The sequence below is a fragment of the Saccoglossus kowalevskii genome, chromosome 10 (genome assembly GCF_978046115.1).
Source record: "Saccoglossus kowalevskii chromosome 10, keSacKowa6.1, whole genome shotgun sequence".
In the NCBI taxonomy this organism is placed as follows: Eukaryota; Metazoa; Hemichordata; class Enteropneusta; family Harrimaniidae; genus Saccoglossus; species Saccoglossus kowalevskii.
This window is the reverse complement of record NC_140650.1, coordinates 29,413,015-29,435,453: the sequence shown is the minus strand read 5'-3', so window position 1 is coordinate 29,435,453 and position 22,439 is coordinate 29,413,015. Positions and strand designations below refer to the sequence as shown.

The window sequence follows — 22,439 nt, the reverse complement described above, 5'->3', positions numbered from 1 at the left end:
TGGGACTAGTACGTCAAATATTTTATGATCTGTATTGCACAAATTGCAAGAAATTCAGGACTAAATTTCAATAGTTTTCAACATGTCTGAACCTTGGTGATCATTTTGGCTTCTTATTTGATTATTGAAATTTCATATACTAGTGGTCAGAGGTGTGTGGATTTTGCTCTGTTAAGTTAAGCAGTCATTCAGAACGACGATGAATACAGATGAATGATGTTTTTGAGTTATCAAATTATTAGAGTGGGTTTTGGTCAATGAAATAATTGTAAAATTGAAGATGATGTTGGTAATTTCAAAGAGAGAAAGTTTGAAACATGCAAACAAAATACTCTATAAAGTGGATTACATTGATATTATTTGAATGTGTTCATTTCCTACCTGCCTAGTGGTTAAATTGCTCTAAGAAATTAACAAATTATTGTTTTAGCCAAAAGGAGGTGGTCCAACATCAACAACTACTACAAAGGTTATGGTTTTTATACTATCAAATATATCACTTAATATATCTAAGACTTTTAACAAGCTAATGCAATGATCTGAGAGCACAATGTGGAAATATACTCAAAAATAAAATACGGTATCCAAATTAAGAATATTCATATGAAAAAATTAGATGGCTACATACTATTTTTCAGGATAATTTTAGTGAAAAATACAGTTAATGGTGCAACTTTTTTGTTATTGGTTCTCATAGTAAAGACATGTCATTTCTGAAATTGTTGTGTGGCGACAATGGGTGAAAAATGCATATATTATGACTAACTGGGTACTTTTTGTTGTCTTCAATGAATTATTTCCAAAATTTAAATAATACTTCATTGTTGTGTACCTTTGAAACTGTCTTCAAAATAGAAATCTAGTTTTGTAACACGCCACAAAAATGAACAGATATAAACATTGAATATTACCAAGCTATTTTTACCAATTTTTGAGCATGTGTACAATAAACTATTCACAATGCCTCATCATCATTATCTGATTATCTAAGAGGTATCTTCCCTAATTGTTGAATTTTAAGACACATTTTTATTGTACTTTGTTTTTGTGTTCTCTCCAGAAATGCAGCATTTTGATGCTTGAGTTTCTTACGTAAATGGAAATGATTTTGATTGCAAAATTAATTTTTAAAGACAATAAAATTAAGATAACAAACTTTTAAGCAAAACTAATAACCAAGAAGCCATAAAAACTAAAATGTGACAAGTCTTGCAGGATAACCATCTCCTAACTTTTATTACCTTACCACCAAATTCAGATGCTCACTGAACATCAGCAATGTGCTGGTATTTTTTCAAAATATCTCAATTTTGTAAAATAATTTCAGACAAAGGACCTAATTGTTTACTGTTTTACTCCCAAATATGGCAAATGATTAGAACCATGATGCTAGTTGCCATTTTGGACAAAATGTCCTAATCTAATTTTGAGACAATTGAACCTCTGCTACATATGTGTACAGGTACTCTTACAACATAGGTCTTGCCCCAAACCAGCCTTTGCCTTTTGAAAATGGAGCTGGCTCTCCTGAAGAACTAACGCAAGTGATTAGGGGGAGTTCCACTGTTAAAATCTCTTTAAATCAGCTGATTGCCTTGATCCCTTCAATATTTCCTATTATAATTTAATCAATGAAAAGAATTAAAAAAAAATTGGCCTTGAAATTGAGTGGCTTCAAAACACCTAGGTTCAAGCCCTAGGTTTCAAGACATGTGTTTAGTATACTAATTATTAAATGTCTAAGGAGAAAACATTAGAAATGCTGTTAAAAACACCCAACCATGAAGAATAATTTATCAAAGTTCTTGCTGCAAAAGGGTTAGCTGTGACCATCTTTAAGAAAAGGTTACACAGAGTTTATTGCACTAATTATTATAATACTATAAAAGTAAATTAAAAACCCAGACACAAAAGTTAATAGTTATGCATATTTCTTTTGAATAGTATAAAATCCTACCAGTAATACAATGAACATATTGTAACTGTCAGATCGAGTTCAGAAATCATCCCAATAGTCAAGTTAAAAATACCCCTTCAACCACAATAATGATACTTAATATTATGAACAAAGATGAGAGTTGTCAAAGATAAAATAATTTCTCCTCAAAAGTTATTTTGGAAGACATTACCATGTTAAATGAGTTGTTGAATTTATGTTTAATTTAAGTAATAGTTCAATCTAATAATTTTTTTAAATAATTTTGAAACTTTGAAAAAATAATAAAAAACTCTGCTATGTTCATCACCATCTCTTATTGAATTTCATTATCTGGCGATAATTATTCGAAAAAATATTGCTATATTTAATTTGTAACAACAAAATGATTATCAAAATGACAAGTACATTCTCCAAAAAATCCTCATTTTTGCCTGGTTTTGTAAACTACTGCATTATTAATCAGCCATTTTCCCCAGATCAAAAATAATACAGTGAAATCCAATATGCAACTATTGTTAATTTAGGCATGATTAATAATAAAAAAAAAATATTACCTGTCTGTCTGTGTCTATTCACCCAAAACAGTAAGGTCAGACAGTGGGCCATTGATGTTGCTTGGCAAACCCCCCCAATAACAACCACATCAACAGACATCACAAAATTTACATAGCAGACATGAGGTACATACATGAATTGTGGGCAACAGATGGCAATGGTGAAATCACTTTAATACAATCCACAATTAATTTTAATAAAAACAACAATTTAATTTTTTGAAATATCACACAACACTGGTTAAGTTGATAAATTATTATTTACTGGTATTAACATTGCTTTCATTTTTTAAATTATTTTAACGAACATGGTAATGATCATTTTTTATTATAATGAGCTAAATTATCATTTGCATATAAAAATTAACAAAAGTTGCACTTGGAATTCATGATAAGAGGTGACAAAATCAATAAATACAAATCTATGACAGGATGATGGCATCACCTTCACGGGTATGTTCAGTCAAAAGAGTTGCGGAGCAAAGCATGTGGTGCCCCAGCTAAACCAGGAAATACTTCTGGAAACTGCCTATGCAGACAAACCACACACTACCATAGCAAAAGTCAAGATACACAATTTGCATAAATTAGAACACTGGTTGTGTAATCTAATCAACGGCCATTTGCATTATTACAGTCACAATTAAAAACCCATCGACTCTAATTTTCCGATATCCCATAATAATATATGAAGACGGTGTCGAGCACCTAAGATCTACCATAAACTCTATAGTAAATATTGGAGACGTCCCGGTAATTTAAAGCAGACGGCGGCATTTAATAATACCGATTTTTTTGCGACTGGCCTAATATGCGTGATACATGCATATATAATGAACCTGAAATATGATAATTTGCCCGTTGTCATTTATTGCGGGGCTGGGCAATTTTCCCGAAATTCGCGACGCACTTCAGATCTTCGACGACCCTGTCAGCTGCCAAATCGGCTTGCAGACGACAAAATTCTTATAGAATTCGTCTGAAACCGCGATATCGACATGCGATTTCCCTAAAACGGGTCGTAGATATTTGGCAAAGCGAAAGTCGGGGTGTCTGAATTGAAATTTTGACGACGCCATTTTGTTCAAGGTCCCTTCTGTTTACTGTGCCTCCCATTTGGATTCGGTGATCAGCACACGTTCACAATCATCTGAATAAATTTGACAAATGAACGCCAGCCGAACTATATGACAGGCGTTAGGAGACATGTGTTAGTTCCGCGCTGGAACTTAACCAAGATGTGTAAAAAGTCAAAACAATTACTTCCAAAAACATCGTCTGCGATGTCGATCAAGTTCTTCCGGTGGGGGTGGAAGCATGATTTGTAATGGCTGGCTAAGCCAGCAAAAACAACAAAGCGTGAACGAGTGAAATTTATCGCAATTAATTTAATTTGGCAAGCAAAGAAATTGACAAAAAACTTAACAGTCTGGTAGAACAATACTTACCGATTGTCGTGATAAGATTTTTCCTCCCTCTTTCCAATTCTTTTCTTAATTGCCGGCGTTCTTGTTGACAGCGGATGTTGCCGCAAGACACTGCGGCAGCCATTTTGAAATTGTTCTGTGCAGTACGTCATCATTTTCTGCATGACTGCTTTTGGCTTACAGCATTTAAAAATGGGGGGTTTAAATATAACGATCGTACAAGTTCATTTTTTTAATCCGGTCATTTATAATCTCTAACAAGTCATAGAAAAACTATCTGTACGTGCAACCATCAAACTATTCGTAAATGACTAAAAATGTCTTTTACAGTTTCTTTTTCTGCGCAGACACCAAAATGGTTTCTGCCAAGAGCACATAGTTGTGACGTAATACACAAACTTTAAACACAGTGTTAAACCCGGAAACGAGACGCGTTGAACTACCACTGCTGAAAGGTAAGCAGGTGACGAAGTTCGTCTTTTTAATTTCCTTAGAATGGTGAACAATATTCAATTTGTGTTCTTGTTCTTTTGATTATGTGATGTTTGAGTTTCTTTGAATGATGTCAAGACGCATAAATAGACAGCTTAGGTGTGGAGGTTTTCAACTAAATGAGTTTAACAATGACCACACCTTGTGTACACCTGTACCGTATACAGTATATGTATACCAGTAGATCACAAGTAACCTGGCGAGTATACACATAATCGACGGTTGAAAGATTGCTATTTGTATCTGATCCATGTAGATTGGGGGTAACTACCGCTGTCACTTTAGTGCTGAAAATCCACAAATAATAAGTCCTATTGATTCACTTGAATTATGAATTTATTATTATTTAAAAAAATTTCCTGATTTCTTAATTTAAAAAAATCATCAAAAATGATATTTGGATATTTTCAGCCTTCAAGTGACTGTGGTAGTAATATTGCTATGAAAAACGAATATCTTAGATAAGGAACTATTCTAAGATTGACCAACAGTCCAGTGATACACTAAGTCCCTTCAACTAAATCATACAGCTTGGTTTCCAACACTGGTTTATTAGTATTACATATTAATGTTGGTGAAAACCCAAATTATTTGTGTTATATCTGGGATAGTTTCTGGGTTTTTTTTTTTTCTGGATTTGATTGAAATGTACCTCCATCTTGTCTGTGAGTCACAATGAGTCAACTTGGTGTGACCATGAACTGTCCACCAACCACTAGGGTCCAGGGTTATTAAATTCGTCAGATCTATTTGATCATTTTGCATGTGTCAAAAATCATACTCTGACTAAACTACATTTACTTGTAGGTATGGACAAGGAGCTATAAGATAACAGGTACTGTAGTTAAAATATCCATGTATGGTAATGTACAACATAATGATCATATTCTGAGTAAATTTTATCTAATCATCATCACAAAATGTGACACTAGGAAAGAGTTGATTGTGTGAAATGGAAATGAACAAGGTTTTTGGCCTTTATCTATTTTAAATCGCACAATACCCACTCTGCAAATATGCAAGAACACTTGCAAAAACAGCTTGAAATGAACACTTAGAGAAAATGTTGTGAGAGGGGCACTAGAATGAATAGAGTATTTCCTAGTAAATGCCTCACATTAAATCATATGTGAACTATCTTTCTTGGGTCAAGAAGCAACTGTGACAATATTTCCACTATTAATATGCTCTGTGTTTGGATGAATACTAATATATTATTCACCCACCTGCTAGTTATTTAAATTCTAATTTTTCTATTTATCCAGTGGCTGGCTGTACCTGCTTACAGTACATGAAAAGATTAATTAAGACCTGTACTCAAACCAGGTAAAGTCTGGATACCATGTTTTTACACTTTTATTTTCTATTCTGAAACTACTTGTTGTACCTACCACAATTTAAAAAAATAAAGAATGTACAATTTTTAAATTGATAAATTTGTTTATGAGAAATCTTTAATCTCCTTGTTTGTTACTGTGTGTCTACTAAAACCTCACTCAAAATTACTTCTCAGAATGTTTTTAATTACAACTATAATATAATCTATATATCTGCAATATGTTTGAAGAATTTGTTAGTTAGTGACCTGGGATAATCTGAAGATCAGACCTTATTAGATTATGGTTCAAATCTTCACATATTTATTATCTCATTTGCATAATAATTTGTATTAATAACAATTTTGCAAGTTTAAGTGTCAATTAGGGATTTGTTAATATGTTTCTGTTATATTGCAGTAGTAACTCAAGGACATATGAATATGTCAAAAGTGAAAAAAAATAAGCTTCATCGTCCTAATTAGCTTAATGAATTTTTAATTTAATCTTGCACACCATTAGCCATATTTGGCCAAACTGTAGACTGTAGAAATATGCTTGATTATTTAAAAGGACGAACTTGTATAAAAAGCTAATTTGCATATTTAATTACATTTTTCAAATATATGTAAAAAATTTTTGTGAGGAATGAGTCAATAGAGTAATGAGGTTATTTGCATATTTTATCTATTTTAAATTAATTCAATATCCACTAAACTGAAAGAGTGAGTAAAATCTAAATTATCAGTACTAACAATTGTCTGACCCACTATCAATTAATCATGCTATGTTGCCCATGGTCAGGACAGCTGTCAACTTGTACATGTTCAGATAGCTTTTTTATGGATAATTAATGTGCTTCAAAGAAAAACAAAATCAGATTATTAAACAGACACCCAACCAGGCAACAGTTGATCCATTGTTACATTTAAGCATAAAAGTCAGAATATAAGCCCCTAAACTAAATTTATGACACTTGCAAACCAAACAAATATTTGATTCTAAGCTCTTCTCCAAATCTTTCCTTGCTTGTTTGTATATTTTTAATTGTCTTTTTAGCTTGATATTGCTTTTGGGATATGACTTTTCTTACTTTAATTTATCTTTTGAAATGTATTGTTGCCTGTTTAAGAGCACAATATTAAAATAATTTGTATGATATTCGAATTGTGCAACCAGATTCTTTCAAACAAATCTGACCTAGCCAGTTACAAGGAAATAGTTCATCCTTGCATCAAAAATGTCTTAGCCACCATCATTATGTACACTTATGATTCCATTTGCATATACATTTTTTATTTTTTATTTCTCAAAAAAAGAAACTTGTTATTTGTGTTTCATTCATTAGTCCATTCGACATAATTGTGTGTACTTGCTTGGACCAATTTTGTTCAAAGTAGGCACAAATACAAGTCATAATGGACTTCATATGCAAATCGATATGATTTTTGTTTCACATATTTTCGTTGGCTGATTGGCACTCATTTTTTTTTAAAAACACTAAAATCAACATTAATCATTTCTTGCCTTGGCCATTCTTTTGATGTACATTGACTGATTTTGTCCAAAGTACATGTGTTTGAACATGTCATGATCAATTGCAGACATGCTTCCACTGATTTTGTTTAAATCTGGTATGGCAATAGTGCAACTGTTTTTTGTGATTAGATTCAATGTACTGCATTTTCTACCAGTCCTACATGTGAACTGGGCAAGTTTCATATGAATGAAGCTTATTTTTCCAGTGATACAATACAATCAAACATATGTACTTTTATTTACAAAATGTAATTATATTCATATCATTCATTTTTGTAAGGAAAGGGACTGTAATATTTATGTTTTCTTAGAATCTATTTGGTCAAATTTGAATTTAACAAAATATGATCTTATTTATGTATGAAGAATGTATCAAGTTATGTCAAGAATCAATTCCTGTGTTGGGCTTATTATTAACTGTTGCATTAATGTGTTGCATATCCTCTCAACCTGATATTTTGCAGCATAATACAAATGTAGTAAGCATGTCTTCCCACCATTGGGGAGATTGTGGGTTGACTCCCATGGTTTTGCCAACCTGATATTTGGCATAATGGTAAGCATGTTCTCCCACCATTGGGGAGATTGTGGGTTGACTCCAATGGTTTTGCCAACCTAATATTTGGCATAATGGTAAGCATGTCTTCCCACCATTGGGGAGATTGTGGGTTGACTCCAATGGTTTTGCCAACCTAATATTTGGCATAATGGTAAGCATGTCCTCCCACCATTGGGGAGATTGTGGGTTGACTTCCATGGTTTTGCCAACCTGATATTTGGCATAATGGTAAGCATGTCTTCCCACCATTGGGGAGATTGTGGGTTGACTCCAATGGTTTTGCCAACCTAATATTTGGCATAATGGTAAGCATGTCCTCCCACCATTGGGGAGATTGTGGGTTGACTTCCATGGTTTTGCCAACCTGATATTTGGCATAATGGTAAGCATGTCTTCCCACCATTTGGGAGATTGTTGGTTGACTCCCATGGTTTTGCCAACCTGATATTTGGCATAATGGTAAGCATGTTCTCCCACCATTGGGGAGATTGTGGGTTGACTCCAATGGTTTTGCCAACCTGATATTTGGCATAATGGTAAGCATGTCCTCCCACTATTTTAGAGATTGTTGGTTGACTTCCATGGTTTTGCCAACCTGGAATTTGGCATAATGGTAAGCATGTTCTCCCACCATTTGGGAGATTGTGGGTTGACTCCAATGGTTTTGCCAACCTGATATTTGGCATAATGGTAAGCATGTTTTACCACCATTGGGGAGATTGTGGGTTGACTCCCATTGTTTTGCCAACCTGATATTTGGCATAATAGTAAGCATGTCTTCCCACCATTGGGGAGATTGTGGGTTGACTCCCATGGTTTTGCCAACCTAATATTTGGCATAATAGTAAGCATGTTCTCCCACCATTTGGGAGATTGTTGGTTGACTCCAATGGTTTTGCCAACCTGATATTTGGCATAATGATAAGCATGTCCTCCCACCATTTGGGAGATTGTTGGCTGACTTTCATGGTTTTGCCAACCTGATATTTGGCATAATGGTAAGCATGTCTTCCCACCATTGGGGAGATTGTGGGTTGACTCCCATGGTTTTGCCAACCTGATATTTCGCATAATGGTAAGCATGTCCTCCCACCATCTGGGAGATTGTGGGTTGACTCCCATGGTTTTGCCAACCTGATATTTGGCATAATGATAAGCATGTCCTCCCACCATTTGGGAGATTGTTGGCTGACTTTCATGGTTTTGCCAACCTGATATTTGGCATAATAGTAAGCATGTCTTCCCACCATTGGGGAGATTGTGGGTTGACTCCCATGGTTTTGCCAACCTGGAATTTGGCATAATGGTAAGCATGTCCTCCCACCATTTGGGAGATTGTTGGCTGACTTTCATGGTTTTGCCAACCTGATATTTGGCATAATGGTAAGCATGTCCTCCCACCATTTGGGAGATTGTTGGTTGACTCCCATGGTTTTGCCAACCTGATATTTGGCATAATGGTAAGCATGTTCTCCCACCATTGGGGAGATTGTGGGTTGACTCCCATGGTTTTGCCAACCTGATATTTCGCATAATGGTAAGCATGTTCTCCCACCATTTGGGAGATTGTTGGTTGACTCCAATGGTTTTGCCAACCTGATATTTGGCATAATGATAAGCATGTCCTCCCACCATTTGGGAGATTGTTGGCTGACTTTCATGGTTTTGCCAACCTGATATTTGGCATAATGGTAAGCATGTCTTCCCACCATTGGGGAGATTGTGGGTTGACTCCCATGGTTTTGCCAACCTGATATTTCGCATAATGGTAAGCATGTCCTCCCACCATCTGGGAGATTGTGGGTTGACTCCCATGGTTTTGCCAACCTGATATTTGGCATAATGATAAGCATGTCCTCCCACCATTTGGGAGATTGTTGGCTGACTTTCATGGTTTTGCCAACCTGATATTTGGCATAATAGTAAGCATGTCTTCCCACCATTGGGGAGATTGTGGGTTGACTCCCATGGTTTTGCCAACCTGGAATTTGGCATAATGGTAAGCATGTCCTCCCACCATTTGGGAGATTGTTGGCTGACTTTCATGGTTTTGCCAACCTGATATTTGGCATAATGGTAAGCATGTCCTCCCACCATTTGGGAGATTGTTGGTTGACTCCCATGGTTTTGCCAACCTGATATTTGGCATAATGGTAAGCATGTTCTCCCACCATTGGGGAGATTGTGGGTTGACTCCCATGGTTTTGCCAACCTGATATTTCGCATAATGGTAAGCATGTTCTCCCACCATTGGGGAGATTGTGGGTTGACTCCCATGGTTTTGCCAACCTGATATTTGGCATAATGGTAAGCATGTCCTCCCACTATTGGGGAGATTGTGGGTTGACTTCCATGGTTTTGCCAACCTGACAGTTGGCATAATGGTAAGCATGTCCTCTCGCCATCTGGGAGATTGTGGGTTGACTTCCATGGTTTGGCAACCTGATATTTGGCATAATGGTAAGCATGTCCTCCCACCATTTGGGAGATTGTGGGTTGACTCCAATGGTTTTGCCAACCTGATATTTGGCATAATGGTAAGCATGTCCTCCCACCATTTGGGAGATTGTGGGTTGACTCCAATGGTTTTGCCAACCTGATATTTGGCATAATGGTAAGCATGTCCTCCCACCATTTGGGAGATTGTTGGTTGACTCCCATGGTTTTGCCAACCTGATATTTGGCATAATGGTAAGCATGTCCTCCCACCATTTGGGAGATTGTTGGTTGACTCTCATGGTTTTGCCAACCTGATATTTGGCATAATAGTAAGCATGTTCTCCCACCATTTGGGAGATTGTGGGTTGACTTCCATGGTTTTGCCAACCTGATATTTGGCATAATGGTAAGTATGTCCTCCCACCATCTGGGAGATTGTGGGTTGACTCCAATGGTTTTGCCAACCTGATATTTGGCATAATGGTAAGCATGTCCTCCCACCATTTGGGAAATTGTGGGTTGACTCCAATGGTTTTGCCAACCTGATATTTGGGATAATGGTAAGCATGTCCTCCCACCATTGGGGAGATTGTGGGTTGACTCCCATGGTTTGGCCAACCTGATATTTGGCATAATGGTAAGCATGTTCTCCCACCATTTGGGAGATTGTGGGTTGACTCCCATGGTTTTGCCAACCTGATATTTGGCATAATGGTAAGCATGTCCTCCCACCATTGAGGAGATTGTGGGTTGACTCAGAAGTACATACAGCCAGACCAGGCTTTCCAGGCTCAGGACATTCTCTGTTAGGAATATGGCATCTTTATTTATTTTATTTATTGCCATATATATAAATATTACATACGGGTATATTCAATTATTAAAAATTACAGAAATATAATATAATGCAGATATGGTTGGGAAGTAGAAGTTACTGTCAGTAACATTGTTAAGTTTGTCGAATCGACCTCCAAGATTTAATGAAGTAGCAGAAAATGTATACTGAGGGCGAAAACAATACGTAATTAATTGTAAAACTACAACTAATAATAATCATTTCTAGTGGGCAAAATGAAAACATCATATTTTTATATGGCATGGGATTATAGGTAAAAAAAAAGGTTATACATTATCATTTTAAATATGTTTGAAGGTGGAACAGTTGACAATAGATTTGATTTCAATCGGAATTGAATTCCACAACTTTGTACCACAATATGTAAGACAGAATTGACCAAAGTTTGTTTTCTTTAGAGGAATAGAAAACTGAAAGCAGACTGATAATTTGGGGGATGATTATGATTAGATAAAATAAATGAGTAATTTTGTAACTTACGAGAGTTTTGCTAAACATTAGGTCATGAATAAAAATGCCAAGTTGATATTTAAATTGGTCAAATATGTCAAAAAGGCAGAGAAAGTTTAGTAGTGGTCTACAGTGAGCCAATCTTTCTTTGAAATTGATTATGCGAACTCGCTTTATTTGTTGTATATACAGCGGATTGAGAGTAATGTAATACGTGCTGCCCCATCTAGTCTGAAAGAACATAAAACAGTCTGACCCTGTGTGCTCTTTTTGTCTGTACTGCAGTATTCTTGCCACAATGACTAGCAGATTACTATGGGATTATTGGGTCTTAGTATTTAAAGAAAATTGCCAAAGAGACTTACTACCTTATAGAAATAACGTACTATAATTTATAATAATTTCCATATCTAATACATTTGGATAGCCATTACTACATTGTAGCCTTTTCTAACCTTTCATTGATTGTCTTCCGATTTGTAATAATCAGTATTTACCATGATATCCATTCCCGTAATTTTCCATTTTTTTATCTGAAGTGTGTATCATAGAGTGTCATCTTCATCATTGACCCTTTCATCAGATACCAACTTAAACATATACCGGTATTATTATATTATAAGTGTGTATCATAGAGTGTCATCTTCATCATTGACCCTTTCATCAGATACCAACTTAAACATATACTGGTATTATTATATTATAAGTGTGTATCATAGAGTGTCATCTTCATCATTGACCCTTTCATCAGATACCAACTTAAACATATACCGGTATTATTATATTTGATAGAAATAATAAAAATGACAACAAAGGGGTTCTATAAATATCCGGATGGTGAGGAGTACAGTGGAGAATGGCTTGATGGTAAGTGCTATTCTTTTCTAAAAAATCTTGGTTGTCCAGCTGAACTATCACACTGTGAAATTGGTTGTTCATCGGAAAATTACAATTGTGCAATGAAGTTTTTTGTGATTTCCCCAGATTTCACAAATCTAATCTGTCAGGATCTTACTTTTCAAACAACTGTTTGTTTGAAAACTGCAAACTGCAAAGATGGTTTCTGCAAAATATAGGTTTTAGTTTCCATATATTGTTGCCTATGACAAAAGTAATTGTCTGGGACCACTCCAAGTTTGGACCTCTGTATCCTATTCTCAGTGTCCAGGACATGTGATTCACATGAATTTCTGGGAATACCAGTTTTTCGGTGCTAAATGCATTAACCCCTTCAAATGTCAACCCAGCTTTAGTATTTCCAGATTTGTTCACTTTAAACTAACTGACTTTTCATGGTGATCACAATAATCAGTGGGAGGTGTTCTGCATATAAAACTTAGTGGAAATGTAATTTTGAGGGAAATGATTTGTAATGATGATAATATATGTGCAACTATTATTGTCACCGAGTATTTAAAGTTGTATGCAAATTAAATAAGCCTGCGATGGAGGTGATGGCTAATAGATACTATCTCTGTTTTTGTAGGTAAGAGACATGGTATTGGTATGTTATCATTGGTTGATAGTTCCCAGTATGTTGGTGGATTTGAGGATGGTTTATGTAGTGGGCATGGTGTCATGACATTTCCTGATGGGTCAAGGTATGTATACCAAATGAAGCAAATATTTCAAAGAGATTCTGTTTTTTAGCTCCCGTGAAACGGAGCTTTTGTGATACCGGTGTCTGTGACTCTGTGACTCTGTGACTAAACTTTGTTCCGCTGATAACTCAAGATCTACAATTTCAATTCAAATGAAATTTGGCACACAGCTAATATATATGAGTAGATGCGCTGATTAGATTTTGGTGCAATTCCATGCATATTAATTAGTCAATTATTGCATTAATTAGTCCCCATTCAGACGCAGTGTCTGTATCTTAGAAATGCCTGGACCAATCACAATCAAACTTCACACATACATCATACATGATATTATACATATGCACCTCAATTTGTTTCACAATCTGATTCAAGATGGCTGAATGGCGGCCATTTTTGTGTTAAAAAATCCTAAAAATCAAGCATTTCTCGGCTATTTACAGATGGATTTTGTTCAAACTTGGTATATACATTAGACATTATAGGACCTTGATGCACATTGTTTTGTTTTACAATCTGATTCAAGATGGCCGAATGGCGGCCATTTTTGTGTTAAAAAAATCCTAAAAATCAAGCATTTCTCGGCTATTTACAGATGGATTTTGTTCAAACTTGGTATATACATTAGACATTATGGGACCTTGACGCAAATAATTTTGTTTTTCAGATAAGATTCAAAATGGCCGACTGGTGGCCATTTTGTTTTAATGAATGTGGTTCTCGTGCCATATCTCTGACTTCCTTTCACTGATTATGATCAAATTTTAAATATTCATTATACATCATGTCATAGATAGACAGATATATTGGTTTGATGATCCTATTCAAAATGGCCAAATGGTGGCCATTTTTGTGCTAAAAAATCATCAAATATCAAGCATTTCTGGCATTTATAGATGGATTTCGTTCAAACTTGGTACATACATTAGACATTACGGGTTCCTGATGCACGTCATTTTGTTTTTAAGATTGGATTCAAAATGGCTGTCTGGTGGCCATTTTGTTTTAATGATTGTGCTTCTAGAGCCATATCTCTGAAATGCTTTGACTGATTATATTCAAATTTTATATATTCGTTATACATCACGTTTTATATATACATGTATTCAAAATGGCTGATTTTGAATGCTGTTCCATGGCAATATCTTTCAATATGAACATGTACTTGTTTGACGATCAGATACAAATGTCAATTTCAATGTTAAAAAATCATATTCCTGACATGGTTATATTCCAGCCATATTACTATAAACAAAACTATATATCTTAAATTTGATAACTAACAGGGACTGTGCCATGCATGGCTTGTTAATTTATAACTTAGAGTCTTTAAAGTTTCTTAACAAATATTTGACTAGGGTGAGTAGCCTAATTTGCATATTGCAATAACGTATTCTGTTGCAAAAAAAAAATGGTAATATTTCATTGAAAGATCTGCAAATTTGCGAATTTTAGTATATAATGATTTATTATATCATGATTGATGTTATTTGAGCAGATACAGCATCTAAAAACATCAAATGTATGCGAGTATGGGGAGTACGTATGCATGCGCAGTTACAAGAGTGATGCGGCCATTTTTTCAGTTTGACGTAAAGGCAGTACCCTTTCCGATTTTCATGAATGCAAGTTCAATTTCGCTTTGTGCGTCATATTCATCAATGGACAAAATCGAAGACAGATGCCATACAACTTTCTGCCAATCTTGATTCGTAAATGTGCTGGTTACATGTACAGTGTTCTCCTCGGGCCTGCGTCGCTTAGACAATAGCCGCGTAACTTTTGTTTCGCCCACGATTCTGCAGTGTTCTCATCAGGTCTTTTAAGGGTGTCGGGTCCGATACTGTTCTTTCTTTCCACGATACTGTTTCCCTCAAGCTGGGCTGTTTCCAGGCCATTGTTTTGCAATGATGAATCAGAACAGAACAATTCGTCTGAACTGATCAATCCTAACTTATTATCTGGATACTCGTATTCACCTGCGGATACTTCGGCCTACTTTCAAGCATGAATATAGAAGGAAATCAACGATTTTTTTTCAGTATCATTCCAGACTTTGCAAGAAATTTATATAATAATCACAGTGATGACTACTATTGGGTTTCACTACTATTGTTTTCGCATGGTTTCCATCTTACTCAAATAAAACGAAGCAGTTGATTCCTATTTTACTTAGTGTTTATTCTTGTTTGATATTTTTAAACAAAAATGCACTCATTAAACAAATAGTAAATATGCGAGTTTTTTGTTTTTGTCGAACGAGGACAAGGAAGACAAAATGCCGATAGTTTTGTGTAGGGTCGATCGCGATCTTCGGTTTGTATCAAAAGCACGTCTCACAAATGAAATATTTTATTTTGAATGATAATTTGATAGCAATTGAACAAATTTCAATCGTTGGCATATGTAAGGGCTGGATCACTTACTTTCAAGGGCTAAAAGTCCGGACGAACATTAAACTACGATGTTTTTATTTATCTGTTCTAGGTATGTTGTACAGACTTTTTAGTTGTACTATTTTGATGATTTAATTTCAAGAATCTGTCAAGGAAACAGTCTGTTGTTACTTTACATGTTCAAGTAGGTTTAATTTAGCAGATTTTACTTGTCAGCGAAAATAGCGAAATTTGCCCATTGCGTTTGTGGTTTTTATACTCCATCACTAATGACACTAATTACCAAGAATTTAAAAAAAACAAGTGAAATTAAGTCGCATTGGGAAAAAAACCCATAAGAAAATCAAAGCAAAAATTATTCAACTGCAGACGAGACAAACCCCTACCTCTAGAAATACCTCATTCATAGAGTGCCTCATTAGTGCCCTTTGTTTACAAGTATAGTATCCTTGCATGTTTTTCAAAATGCCCATATCAAAATCATGTGTTTCCATATACAGTATGTCATAGATTCTCAGGCATCTTGATCAATTTTATTCGTCAGAATTGAGCATTTCTGTTATACCAAAACCAGATCTTGGTTGTGTATGGGCATTTCATTCAAACTTGGTACATACATAAAAAATTATGGGACCTTGATGCATGTCACTTTGTGTTGCAGATCGGATTCAAAATGGCCGACTGGCGGCCAATTAAGTTAATGCTGTTGCAGAGCAATATCTCTGATATGTCTCAACCAATCACATTCAAGCTTCACATATACATCAAACATTATATCACACTTCATAAAACCAACTCACACCAACTGTACTATTATATGACATGAATGTGATCAGGCTGTGTTTTACTTACCACCATCTTTGATTTAGGCTGATGTATAAGTCTGTTGGATTACATAAGGGGGATTTGCAAGGGGGGATACCTGGTACATGTTACAGAAACTAAAAAAGGGATTTTACGTTTCTACAGGAAATAAAATGAAGTTCTATGTACAGTAAAAAAATAGATTTTTACACTTTACAGATAAAGCAAATTGCTAATTTGTGTTTAAGAATCAAAATTGCGAATTGCGTACGAATTACGGATGAATAAAATAGCTGATTACATTTTACACCTTGTCCATGTCTACAAATTTACGTTTTTTATTTATTTAAATTACATTATTACGAAAATAAAAACAATGTATTACTGCTTGCGAAAATAGCCTTTGCCGACCCTCTACATATATGATAATCTGTTGGCTCAACAAATGTTTGAACCGAATTCAAATTTTGCAATACTGAGCATGTTACTGCACATATATATGCAACGCATTATAATAAATAACGGAAAATAGTATCACCATGGAAACTCACTAAATTATGTCAATTTTTTAAAATTATTTCACAATGTTAGATCTCATATCAATTATAATATACGACTTTTTCATCCTATGTATCCAAGTAAAATTTTGAGATATGAAGAAATAATCTCACCATAGAAACCAGTTTTGACCATTCTCATGATATTTTGGAATCTTGTATCTCAAAAAAGATCTTCCAGTGTCCCCAATTTTTTGTTTTCATTTTCAGTATGAAACTAAAAACATTTCCATAGAATAAAAAAGAAGCTTTTTAGTATAGACTTGGGTTATAATGAACAACCTACAACCAATATAATCCCACCCTTGTTTTATTTTTTAATTTGGTTTGCCAGACACAGTAGCAGCAGAGTGGACAGGCTCAGTGTAAAACACGATTACATTTTAATCCCTTGCCGAAAAATTGCTGGCTAAAAAAAAAGTTAAAACAATGTTTGCTGGTAGGTTGAATCATAAAACATTAGATATTTAACACCATTGTCAAATTTTGCCTCCTTCCACAAATAATAGCTTTGTTCAAAAATAAGTTAAATTCTATGAATATAATGAGTTATGTTTGAAATTTTTAAATAAAATATACACAACAATATTAGTATTGTATTATTTCCATTTGGTTCACATTTGACATGGAATTCAGAAAAAAATTGTGGGAAATAGACAAATATTTGCGCTATCATTTTGAGCCGGAATTGGTTAATCAATGGAATGAGTTACATACAACCCTCATTATTCTGTTACATTTATTGCATGTGGACTTGTGTACATTAATTTATTTGTTACACAATTTTATTATGATTTTGGTTGACATTTTGTACATTATTGTATTACTTTCAGTATTTTGATGGATTATTATTCATGATTTCAGTGGGTGATGAAAAAAATAAGATGGTGTCAAAGGTCAAAGGTGACACTTAATGGCAGTAAATATTTTATTTTGTTGATGTCTGTCCTTATTGTTGCCATTTATGTTAATAAACTTTCAGTTTATATATTACTTCCAGTTCTTTCATCAGTGTTTTCAAGATAAGCTGGTCAAACTATAAATGTCACAGCATAATTAAATAGCTGATTTGCACAAGATTTTATTTGGGATGATGGACTTGCAACATGAAATTTCAGTGGATTTTGAGAATTTGTGTGGAAAAAAATTCCAAAACAGATTTGATTTATTCTAGTTATCCCATTGATTCATGTTCTTTTTTGAACACCATAATTTTTGCAGCCAAATTGTTGGTGTAACGTTTTGAACAGTTTTTAGCTCCGCTGTTGACTTTGTCGAGCGGAGCCTATCATATGATTGATTGTCCGGCGGCGTTCAGCATCGTTCATGTCAATGTTTTACTTTTTCGACTTCTTCTTAAATGCTTTGAATGCTGTATATGTACCTTGGGTAGACCTCTCTTAGATTTGTTTATTTCATGATGATATCTTCAATTCTCTAATTTTGGTGAAATTTTTTATATTTTTGGTAAAAAGTGGTATTTTCGACTTCTTGTTAAAAACCGCAAGTCCAATTACTTTGATATTACATATATAGGTACTACATGTGGACCTCTCTCAGATTTGTTCATTTGATGATTATATCTTCAATTCTCTAATTTTAATGAATATTTTTGTTATTTTTGGTAAAAAGTGAAATTTTCGATTGCTTTGATACTATACATATTGTTTATGATATCTTCGGTTCTTTAACTGAAATGTGTATTGCTAACAGTGAAGCTATCTCAGACGAAAGACTGCTTTTGGACCAAATTGACAAAAATTTTCCATAAGCACAGGTCTTGATCAAAATTGCTGATAAAATATGAAAAAAATCATACAGGTTTATTTTGTGAAAGGTGAAAAAACTTGACTTTGGTGTTCAAAAGGTTATGTTATTCACTCACAGTAATAGTTGTTTTAGATTCTAAATCACAGCTGAATTGTCATTTTTTTCAGCTATCAGGGAGAGTTCAGCCAGGGTAAATTTAATGGTGTAGGTGTTTTTTTAAGATGTGATGGAATGAAGTTTGAAGGCGAATACAGGGATGGAAAAGTCAACGGAAATGGTAAGGAAATATAGTGTGGTAATACACCATTGTTAATTAGTCCCCGTTTGGACGCTTTGACGATTCTATTCAAAATGACCAAATGGTGGTCATTTTTGTGCTAAAAAATTATCAAATATCAAGCATTTCTGGCATTTATGGATGGATCTCATTCAAACTTGGTACATACATGAGACATTACGGGTTCCTGATGCACGTCATTTTATTTTTCAGATTGGATTCAAAATGGCTGACTAGCGTCCATTTTGTTTTAATGATTGGGCTTCTAGAGCCATGTCTCTTAAATGCTTTGACTGATTATGTTCAAATTTTATATATTCCTTATACATCATGTTATATATATACATGTATTCAAAATGGTTGATTTTGAATGCTGTTCCAGAGTAATATCTCTCAATATGGACAAGTACTTGTTTGACGATCAGATACAAATGGCAATCATTTTAATGTTAAAAAATCATATTTCTGACATGGTTATATTCCAGCTATATTACTATAAACAAAACTATATATCTTAAATTTGATAACTAACAGGGTCTGTGCCATGCATGGCTTGTATTTTTCAGATCAGATTCAAAATGGCTGTCTGGCGGCCATTTTGTTTTAATGAATGGGTTTCCAGACCCATATGTCTGACTTGTTTTGACTGATTATGTTCAAATTTTTAATATTCATTATACATCATGTCACAGATATACGAATATATTGGTTTGACGACCCTTTTCAAAGTAGCCAAATGGTGGCTATTTTTGTGCTAAAAAAATCCTTGAATATCAAGCATTTCTTGCATTCATGGATGGATTTTGTTCAAACTTATAACACACATTAGACATTACAGGTTCCTGATGCACGTCATTTTATTTTTCAGATTGGATTCAAAATGGCTGTCTGGTGGCCATTTTGTTTTAATGATTGGGCTTCTAGAGCCATATCTCTTAAATTCTTTGACTGATTATATTTAAATTTTATATATTCATTATATATCATGTTATATATATATACATGTATTCAAAATGGCTAATTTTGAATGCTGTTCCAGAGCAATACCTCTCAATATGGACAAGTACTTGTTTGACGATCAGATACAAATGTCAATCATTTAAAAAAATCATATTCCTGACATGGTTATATTCCAGATATATTACTATAAACAAAATTATTTATCTTAAATTTGATATCGGGGACTGTGCCATGCATGGCTTGTTTTGTTTACTATTGTCAACATGTAGTCCGGTTCTTGACCCTTTCACCAACAACTTGTGTAACCTTCCACACATAGTCCTCTGCTAAATCTGCCTGCCTGTCTACAAAAAATGACGATGAACTAAGTTTGGAATCTTTGATCCAAAACAATTAAAAATATACATATTCTGTCAGTGTGGTTTGTAAAAATAAAAATTACAGAACATTTGCATCCAATTTTATTGTCAAAAGTGAAAGAAAATGATTATAAATATTTTACCTTAAACATATTCGCTTTGCCAATAATCTGAGTCACTACTTTGATGATTTGTCTCATAGCTATCCGACGAAGTCAATATTCCAAAGTAATCATGCAATTCCAAAAGTTAAACTGACCATTTCTCAGCATAATCTAAAATTTGCATCTGTTAAACATTGGAACTCACTCCCAGCCTCCCTTAAAATATCCCATAATAGAACACACTTCAAAAACACATTAAAGCATTACCTACTACAGAATTAAACCTTTTACCTTATCAATATGTTTTTACACATCAGATTTGTTATTTTCTTTTATTTCCTCTTTCTATAAGTTGTATATTACTATCTTGGATGTCCTACCTACCTAACTCCATTTTAATTTAATTATTCTAATCATTATTTAATCATTTAACCAGTTTTATTACCATAATATCACACAATAAGTTGGTTCTTGGACTAGATTAGTTCAGACGAACTATTTTCCTTAGACCTAACCAGAAAATTTCAAACATCCTTTTTTCTTCATTCTCACATTGTTTGTTTTCTGTTGTTGTATATTTTCTGGTGAAATAAATCAAATCAAATCAAAATAAACAAAGACAAATGAACCTAGTCTCTTGTCAGTATGAAAGGTGTGTCACACTTATTGTCAAAATGTCGCAAAGGAAAGAGAATTTCATAAAAAATGCTCTACAAAATGTATTTATCGATATGAGAGCAGATAGACCAATGTATGTTGTCAGACTACCAATGGTTAGTAGGGAAATGGTTGTTGTGAAGACTTGAATTGGTAAGCAGTATATCTTATATGACTTAATTTGGTGTGAGTGGGTCAATTAATCTGTCGGCTCTTCGTATTTCGATTCAGGTCTTCTGACGTTTGCTGATGGTACCCATGGTCTCCCACGAAATGAAGGACTGTTTCAAGGGACCCGGTTTATTGAAAGGAAGAAATGTCCAGAAATTGTTCAAAGAGCACAACGTGCTGCAACAATAGCCAAAGCACAGCATTTGTAGGGATGTATCAATCTGCAATATCAATATACAAACTACAAAAATCACAGGGAAAAGATTTTTTTTTAAGATTGACGTTTTCGGAGTTCTTTCAAACATTCCATTCTGCTGTGTGAGGGCGCTGCATATACAATATTCTAGTGTAAAGAACTGTTTGAATTTGGTGTAGTCAAAAATCAATATGGGAGCTATTTTGATGTATGTGAATTAACTGAATCGCAATTTCATTTTTTATAAAATTGTTCATTTGACAAAATTTACATGAAATTTTTTTAAATAAATGTGTAACGTGCCAGCGTTATTATACCAGTAACAGGTAAAGTATACTCACAATAAAGATTACACTACTGTGATGCCAGACAGTGATGATTTGACTTTCTGAAATAATCTCAAACTGATTTGACAGTTAAATATAATAAAAAATAACCAAATAAACAAGAAAATAAAAATGTTTATTTATTGTGAATTATTTATCGACAAATTATTCAAGTATGAACATTCAGTATGAAATGATACAGGTGCGTTCTGATCAACCAGAAATATAATGACCCCCGCCATATGCACTAGATTATGGTAGAAATTGAATAAACTTTCTTATTTTACAAAGAACTCGGAAATCTTCAAGCATGGGAGCATGAACTTTGGTGACCTCAGTCGCCATTTTGAAATTAATTTCTGTAATATATTTTATATTTGTACATGGAAGATAGTATGAAATATGTGAAAAATATGCAAATTATATGCAAATTATTCACCTATCAAGCATTACAGTTCTTATGAATATATAAACATGTGCCTTTATGTGTCATTATTAAGGAAATTATTCATGTCAGTGCCTATGTACATCAACAGATGTTTTTAATCAATGAGGCATTGTATTCCGGTCTAGACAACTGTGTGTTGATAGATGATTTATACACTGACTTTCCATTAACCTAGTAGGTACCATTGTAATTTTCTGCAAAATAAATTAATGTTTTTCAGCTGAATTTAAAAGGGTATTGAG

General features: G+C 34.2%; 2 protein-coding genes across 2 annotated transcripts in view; one reads left to right on the top strand and one right to left on the bottom strand.

Annotated features, from left to right (window-relative positions):
- The window catches only part of LOC102806435 (ligand-dependent nuclear receptor corepressor-like protein), a 33,760-nt gene extending 29,701 nt beyond the window's left edge, over positions 1-4,059 (bottom strand). Inside the window, exon 1 of the mRNA XM_006825891.3 lies at positions 3,942-4,059. Within this exon, the coding sequence (XP_006825954.2) occupies positions 3,942-4,044 (103 nt within the window). The 5' untranslated portion in view covers positions 4,045-4,059. The remainder of the gene's footprint in view (positions 1-3,941) is intronic.
- A 231-nt stretch (positions 4,060-4,290) lies between these two features.
- LOC100376953 (MORN repeat-containing protein 4-like) lies at positions 4,291-21,489 on the top strand. Its single transcript, XM_085504470.1, has 7 exons — positions 4,291-4,375; positions 5,220-5,247; positions 5,678-5,738; positions 12,364-12,438; positions 13,058-13,172; positions 18,867-18,976; positions 21,288-21,489. The coding sequence occupies exons 4-7, from the start codon at positions 12,375-12,377 to the stop codon at positions 21,434-21,436; spliced, it is 438 nt and encodes a 145-aa protein (XP_085360596.1). The 5' UTR covers positions 4,291-4,375; positions 5,220-5,247; positions 5,678-5,738; positions 12,364-12,374; the 3' UTR covers positions 21,437-21,489.
- The last annotated feature ends 950 nt before the right edge of the window (positions 21,490-22,439 follow it).

What these genes read in the sequence shown, in the direction of transcription:
- LOC100376953 (XM_085504470.1), top strand. Translation starts at nt 12,375, where the DNA reads ATGACAACAAAGGGGTTCTATAAATATCCGGATGGTGAGGAGTACAGT. An exon ending in CAGTGGAGAATGGCTTGATG is followed by an intron (nt 12,439 to 13,057) that starts GTAAGTGCTATT and finishes CTGTTTTTGTAG; the next exon opens with GTAAGAGACATGGTATTGGT. An exon ending in TGGAAAAGTCAACGGAAATG is followed by an intron (nt 18,977 to 21,287) that starts GTAAGGAAATAT and finishes ATTTCGATTCAG; the next exon opens with GTCTTCTGACGTTTGCTGAT.